This window comes from Centroberyx affinis, unplaced genomic scaffold (genome assembly GCF_046629955.1).
Source record: "Centroberyx affinis isolate AG114_WGS23_722 - 3 ecotype Tasmania unplaced genomic scaffold, CSIRO-AGI_Caff_v1 ptg008244l_1, whole genome shotgun sequence".
In the NCBI taxonomy this organism is placed as follows: Eukaryota; Metazoa; Chordata; class Actinopteri; order Beryciformes; family Berycidae; genus Centroberyx; species Centroberyx affinis.
In genome coordinates this window covers 1-7,500 of record NW_027284101.1, presented here as the reverse complement: position 1 = coordinate 7,500, position 7,500 = coordinate 1, and the positions used below count along the sequence as shown (strand labels likewise).

At 42.2% G+C, this 7,500-nt stretch overlaps 1 protein-coding gene across 2 annotated transcripts in view; it reads left to right on the top strand.

Moving 5' to 3' along the window:
• Nucleotides 1-5,231, top strand: part of hhla2b.1 (HERV-H LTR-associating 2b, tandem duplicate 1) — a 21,571-nt gene extending 16,340 nt beyond the window's left edge. For both annotated transcript variants that reach the window (XM_071514209.1, XM_071514210.1), the window contains 3 exons: nucleotides 10-123; nucleotides 2,829-2,888; nucleotides 3,870-5,231. In XM_071514209.1, the coding sequence (XP_071370310.1) occupies nucleotides 10-123; nucleotides 2,829-2,888; nucleotides 3,870-3,967 (272 nt within the window). In that variant the 3' untranslated portion in view covers nucleotides 3,968-5,231. The remainder of the gene's footprint in view (nucleotides 1-9; nucleotides 124-2,828; nucleotides 2,889-3,869) is intronic.
• The last annotated feature ends 2,269 nt before the right edge of the window (nucleotides 5,232-7,500 follow it).

Here is a 7,500-nt window from a genome sequence, read left to right as displayed (position 1 = left end):
TGTGTGCAGGTGAGAGAGTTCATTCGCCGGAGCCGTCTTATTGGTGGATCATTGCCTTGGTGATTGCAGTGCTGGTTGTTGCGCTCGTGGGCATGCTGGCATATCTGTATCTGAAGGTGAAAGGTAAAGATCCAGGAGATGAGGAGATTAACTGATAGAAAGAAGACAGATTAATCCATTGACTTTTTCATTAAATCATTCATTCTGTAAAGCTGCATTTTGCAAGATTTGTATTTAAAAATCCTTAAAAATCAGCCTGAATCACAAAGTGGGACTGCAATAGAGAAGAGCGTCCAATCTCCACTGAATGAGATTAGATTTTCCCCATTGGACCAAATGAAATTCTGCTGTCGGTGTCGGGTTCGGTCACCGGCAGCAAATCTTCTCCACACACAGAAAGTGACGAATCAAAACTTATAACTGAAATCCAGAGAAAGCCGGGCTGCTTTCAGATCCAAGTCAGCACATTCCCTTCCCTTCCCTCTGTGTCTCCCCTACAACTATGATAAGTTTTATAGATGGATTTGGAGATTTGCAAGGAATATGCCGCGAGTCTCATGATGAAACCTATAGCCTGCTGTAGATTAATCAGACTGAATGGAAGCGGAATTTACATCAACAAAATGACTAAACCCTTAACTATGGGTATCACATAGCATATACAAGTGGTTTGTTTTCAAATCGTATCCATTCATTCATTCTGTCAAACAGTCACTCGGTCTTCATAACAAACTATTTTGTACTTTGCCTTCAGATGTTCCCACATCTTGGGTTTCTTTCCCCTCCAGACAGAGTCGGGTTATCAGCAGTCGAAAAATAATAAAACAATTAAATCTCAGTCTGCTGTAATGCAGTAATGCTTTGGAAAATCAACCAATTGCAACAATGGCACTTTTATTTTTTTGGCCTAAGAGATGTGACTCGTTTTCTCTTCTGTATTTCATCAAGTCTCTTCATCAGGCCCTTCAAGGTTTTTAGGTTAATTATATCTACGAGGCTATAATGAAATGTCTGAATGTTTTAAATGTTTTTACGACCTGTCGACCTTAAAATGGTGCAGACTTATGAATAGATGATGTATATGTGAAAACAGAAAAAGAAACTGAAGTAGCCTGTCAGCCAAACGGCCGGCTCACATTTAGATGCACGAAGGGTTAAGATACACAAGGGAATGTAAATGCTCCCTTGGTTTACGTAAATTGGAACCGCATCCCACGTTGTTTGGCAGCCATCCAGGCATTTTTGGGATTCCCCCCTTGACTCGAGGGAAAACGACGGCCAGAATAAAGTATTTAGTTTGAAACCTGAACGCAGCTCTGCACCCACCAGTGTTGTGGTATGTTTTGCTTGGTATACATTTTATAAAGCATCACAGACCCGAAACATGAGCGTGTGTGTGTGCAGTTTACTGACGACACCGTAGATGATTTCTGGGTATTGGGGTTCAAATTTGTTCCACCTTTTACCTCTAGCTGCCATTTGGAGATGCCAGTGTGTGAAAAAATGCATAATGCAGCTTTACCTGCTGGAGCTAAGACTGTAGATTAGAGTGTGTGAGCTCAGCATCGCATAATCTGTAAGGGTGACATGCTGGACTGACCAATCAAAAACCATTGTTAATTTTTTTTTTCTCTTCTTTTTCCCTTTTTTTTCTCTTCTCTTCTCTTCTCTTCTCTTCTACTCCTCTTCTTCCTCTCTTCTCTCCTCTTCTCTCCTCTTCTTCTCTTCTCTTCTCTTCTACTCCTCTTCTTCTTCTCTTCTCTCCTCTTCTCTTCTACTCTTCTTCTCTCCTGTCCTCTTCTCTTCTTCTCTCCTCTTGTCTTCTCTCCTCCTTCTCTTCTCTTCTCTCCTCTCCTCTTCTACTCCTCTTCTTCTTCTCTCCTCTTCTCTTCTCTTCTACTCCTCTTCTTCTTCTCTCTCTCCTCTCCTCTTCTTCTTCTCTTCTCTCCTCTTCTCTTCTACTCCTCTTCTTCTCTCCTCTCCTCTTCTCACCTCTTCTTCTTCTCTTCTCTCCTCTTTTCTTCTCTTCTACTCCTCTTCTTCTCTCCTCTCCTCTTCTCTTCTCTTCTTCTCTCCTCTTCTCTTCTCTCCTCCTCTTCTCTTCTCTTCTCTCCTCTCCTCTTCTACTCTTCTTCTTCTCTCCTCTTCTCTTCTCTTCTACTCCTCTTCTTCTTCTCTTCTCTCCTCTCCTCTTCTTCTTCTCTTCTCTTCTCTTCTACTCCTCTTCTTCTTCTCTTCTCTCCTCTTCTCTTCTACTCCTCTTCTTCTTCTCTCCTCTCCTCTTCTCTTCTCTTCTTCTCTCCTCTTCTCTCCTCCTTCTCTTCTCGTCTCTCCTCTCCTCTTCTACTCCTCTTCTTCTTCTCTCCTCTTCTCTTCTACTCTTCTTCTTCTCTTCTCTTCTCTTGTCTCCTCTTCTCTTCTCTTCTCTTCTCTTCTACTCCTCTTCTTCTTCTCTCCTCTCCTCTTCTCTCCTCTTCTTCTTCTCTTCTCTCCTCTTCTCTTCTCTTCTCTCCTCTTCTACTCCTCTTCTTCTCTCCTCTCCTCTTCTCTCCTCTTCTCTTCTACTCCTCTTCTTCTTCTCTTCTCTCCTCTTCTCTTCTCTTCTCTTGTCTCCTCTCCTCTTCTCTTCTCTCCTCTTCTCTTCTACTCCTCTTCTTCTTCTCTCCTCTCTTCTCCTCTTCTCTTCTCTTCTCTCCTCTCCTCTCCTCTCCTCTCCTCTTCTCTTCTCTTCTCTTCTCTCCTCTCCTCTCCTCTCCTCTTCTCTTCTCTCCTCTTCTCTTCTACTCCTCTTCTTCTTCTCTCCTCTTCTTCTTCTCTCCTCTTCTCAGGCAGCCACTTGAAGCCCAGAAAGGTTTCTGAGGAAGCGACTGAGCTGCAGTTAGTCAAAGGTAGGAGACATTATCAAGACCAGACACTAGATGGAGTCAGAGAATAAACACTCAGAGCTGGATATAGTTCTTTGTTGCCTCAACTGAATGTCTTGCTGAATCCAAATGTCCGGACTTCACCCAGTCACAGACTCGTGGACTTTGCGGGCGCATTCCCAGGAAGTCTGCGAGTGCTGAGGCTCCAAATCCACAATCCATCCAGTCCACAAGGGGCCTCAAGTGGACTTTCTGCAGACTTCCAGAGAGTCCGCTTGGGGTGCAGACTTCACTGATTTAATTACCCACAATTCATTGCAATACGGACGTGGCGTTGTCGTTTTTCCAATTGCCGAACAAAAAAACCAAAAAAAAATTATTATGAATGTGTAAAATAATGACTTTATTAAAACGTTACTTGAATCATGTAGGCCAGAAATAATATTCAACCACATCATGACACAGAAATATGTAGAAGTATAGGCTATAGAGGTAATCAAAATGCATTTTATTATTGTAGTCTTTAAGTGATGGGAGCCTATAAAAGCTGTGCAGTGTAATGCCAAATATCCAGGCTATGAAAAATGAACGAAAAACCACAAAAGAAGGTCTTCCAGTGTAAGAAATACCCAATTCATTTAGCCACAGTCCGCTCCTTATTTACGAACATTTCTGTATTTGAATGTGTGTAGCCTATATGTTGTATAGAAATGTATAAGAATCATTTTGTTCACTCACAAAACAAGCCTAGAACGATTACATACGCAAGTGCTGCAGCGATCACCGTGTGCATGACTGTAGTTTTCGCTAGACTGTTGAGGCTGAAAGGGAAAGAGAGTGAGGGAAAGAGAAATCGGATTTCAGTGTGTATTCTGGGGACGCATTTTGATGCCAGGTGTAAATTTCCAGCTGCGTCAGATCTAGACACCATCATGATGCTAGACACACGTTACTGCCAGGTGAATCTCTTCGTTCTGTCATGTGTGAACGTCTCTCTCCGTACAGACGCCACAGCAGACAGCAACCTGAGTGACAGCAGCCCTCTGACTGTGGAAGACAACAACGGACAAACCAGCCGCCAGCCTGGCTCTCCTCTAACCTGAGAACAAGCAGAAACAACAACATAGACGCACGCAGACTAACAAAATACTAACTTAAGGAAACACAGCTACACTCTGAGCAGCTGGAGAGCTTCGCAGAACCTTTAGGGATTTCTTCAAACTCCAACCGCAGGGGAACTCCACAAAGTTCCCCTCCTCTAAGAACCCTTTCATAAAGGAATTATAAACCTTCTTCAAAAACCCATTTGGGGATGTTTGGGTATTTTTCTAACGAGGAACCTTGAGGCGCTTACTGGTTCTGCCTGGATCTTAGAAGACAAGCCCTCTACTTTATAGAGTGTACACGCTATTAACTGCAAAATAAAAGGCCTTCAAGGAATCTTCTGGCGGTCTTCATATTGCAACCATAAGGGAACCCCAGAAGGTTCCTTGGGGAACCCCTTCATGAAGGGTTCATGAACCCTGACAGCTGCATGCACGTCATACGGGGGTTCTTGAAGGAACCCTTTAGGGATATGTTTTCTAGTGAAGAACCCTAAGGTGGCTTCCTTTGGATCTTAGAAGAACCCCTAGTTTTTAGAACGTGGGCTACTGGAAGATCCGCTACAAAGTTATGCGAGGTCCGAGAACCGAAAAGTAGCAACTAAGTCAGCATGGAAAAACATCAGCCTGCATATACTGTAAATCCGATCATTTATTGGTCCCTGTGGGGAAGTTGTCTTTTCTCTTGCCCCGCCCCCCTCCTCCACAGGGAGGTCAGAGGTCAGAGGTCAGCTCCAGAGGGATTCAGCGTTTTGCTCTGGAACTCTGCGGGCGGGGGGGGGGGGGGCGGATCATTTCCCACACGTTGCTTTGAACTCGGTCTGCCTACTAACTTCACTGTCCTGCTGCACACAAACCCTGCTGCCACTGAACTGAATGGGAACTCCAGCTGACCAGGTGCCTTCTGGGAAAACAGATTTTAAAGATTAACAAGAACGAGTGCAGTGGGGTGTGATAGTAGATCACTGATAGGCATGAACAAAAACAGACTTTTATTTTGACATGGAAGAGATGGAAACTTGAACTTGCCTGCTGCAAACTGTCGATCATCAACTTCCGTTTGATGGATCTGGGATTGATTCTGATCACTTGCTGTGCAGAAAATGATCTGACAGAAGTTTAGATGCCGTTCATGATTTCAGTTTCTCTTTCCTCTGTGCTGCAATACTCTGCTGTAGCCACGCATGATGTGTCATGAATTATACTTGACTTGTTCGCAAATGTGTTATAATGTAATGTGTCATAATGTTATTAAACAGACTAATCACACAACTCACTGACTCTGTGTGTATCTGTGTGTGTGCGTGTGTCTGAGGGCAGAAAGCAGAGGTCTTCTCAGGTTTGGGGCAAAAAAACAATACCGAAAATGGCACTTAAAGCTGCACTAGGCAATATTTTTATGTAAAAAATATTTTTTTTAATTTACACTAAGAAGAGTTAATTTAGGTCTGAGGAATGCACAGATTGATTTCTGGGTAATGAAGTCACATCAGTTACACCCTACCACCACTTGGGGTCGCCAACGTGCAAATTTGCCTCGTGCTTTTAAACATGAAAGAGAAAATGTGGTTCGGCCATGAGTTTGAATATTCATAAGGACAGTGATTTTTCTATCATCAAATTGATAACAGAAGATAGTTTGACCATGAACCCTTTTGTCATATATAATAGATAGATAGATAGATAGATAGATAGATAGATAGACAGTGATGAATAAAGCATAAGGGAACTGATAGCATGTGGCAGAGAAACACAAGTTTTCAATGTATTTTGAACCTTTTGTTAACATTTTTACTGTCGGTCAACACTGAAACAAAACGCCTTTTCCTTCCCCAAAACGCCTTTCCTCACCTAAAATGAGATCTGAAAGTATTTTATTACCCAGAATTTAATTTTGCAGTGCTCAAATGCCTTCAACCTCTGTCACACGCTGATTATGGCTTGTCCTGTCATAGGCTTGCTACATTTAGTTTCAGTTCCAGCAGACAAGTCGCTTTCTGTCTCTGATCTCGAAGCAACACAGCAGCACACTGTTCCCCAGCTTTGCTTTCTGGTTCTGATTACATTCCTCCACAGAGAGAAGGCTCAGTGTGAAGAAACTATTTGAACTGCCCTTGAAGACACTCCCACATCTTCATGTTAAACCAGGAAAACCCGCTGTGGATTTTCAGCATAGTTAAACATAGATAGATAGATAGATCAATAGATGAATAGATAGATAGACAGATAGATCTTAAAAGACAGACAGTGAGAGTGAAAAACAGAGTATGTATCTCACAATATGACTATGGAGAATGGCCAGAACATCTGGGTGGTCCAATCTGCATATCTGTGCTGCTCCAGAATATTTGGTGTGTTTGTGTGTGTGTGTGTGTGTGTGTGTGTGAGTAGTAATAGATAGAGTTTTCAGCTTTACTTTCTGGGTCCACCAAAAAAAAAAAAAAAAGAGGATTTCAACATGAGCACTTCTGATTTCATTCCTCTGCAGTGAGAAGGCTCAGGGAGAAGAAACTAATTGAACTGCCCTTGACTCAAGACACTCCCCATGTCTGCATGTTATAAACCCACTGTGGATTTTCAGCATAGTTAAACACAGACAGAGGAAACTGAAGTCTAGGATGATCGGGGTCCAGCGTGTCGTGAGTCTGGTGGTCGTCTCTCTCATATGGAGCGCGGCTCTTGCCAGCAAATGTGAGTTTGATCTCTCTGATCTCATTCCAATTACAGTTTTTTTTTGATTGCTGAGGCACTATCTTTGAAACTACAGGCTATTTTTGCAAAACTCTACACACTAACCACAAAACCTTACACCAAACCAGCAAAACATAAGTACATCTCTTGCAAAAGCAAACAATTCTTGCAAAACTCTTCAAACTCTTTTAAAAAAGTGTGTTTTTGCCTCAATACAGTACACACAAACTATCATTTGAATAAGCACACGAAGCACCAACTATGCACTGATAGTATAAATTGGCTTTTGCTTTTTCTGTGTGCAGGGCAGAGCAGTTTGCAATAAAGTTTTGTCATACATGTAGTAAACACACATACACACAGGTATCCAAATTAAATAGAATATTAATAAATAAAGAATATTAATTAGGATATGAATATGATACTAGAAATGATGTGATCATGCTGCCATGCTAGCATTACTTATGTCAGCATGCATTTTGAGCTGACCTAAGTGCTGTTAGAATCCTCTGCCCACAATGCTTGTTCAGTGTCAAAAGTGGTTTTGCTAGGTGTCAAAAGGGCGTAACTGCACTTACGGCCTTTTGACACCAAGCAAAACCCTACTTTTACTTGTTACGGCTTTCAGTTTTTGTTGTTAAAACTTATGGGTCATGATTTCAGTTGTGTCCTTTTGGCACTGAAAAGATCTCACTGAGACCTTTCAATTGATATATAATACTCATATTCGACCAAACGCCCCTTTGGCTCCAAGCCCTCGATTTGGACATTGTGGTTGCTTTAAGGTTGCTTTGAGGTCTAGAGATACTACCTGAGAACCATCAGTGCTAATATGAAGTATG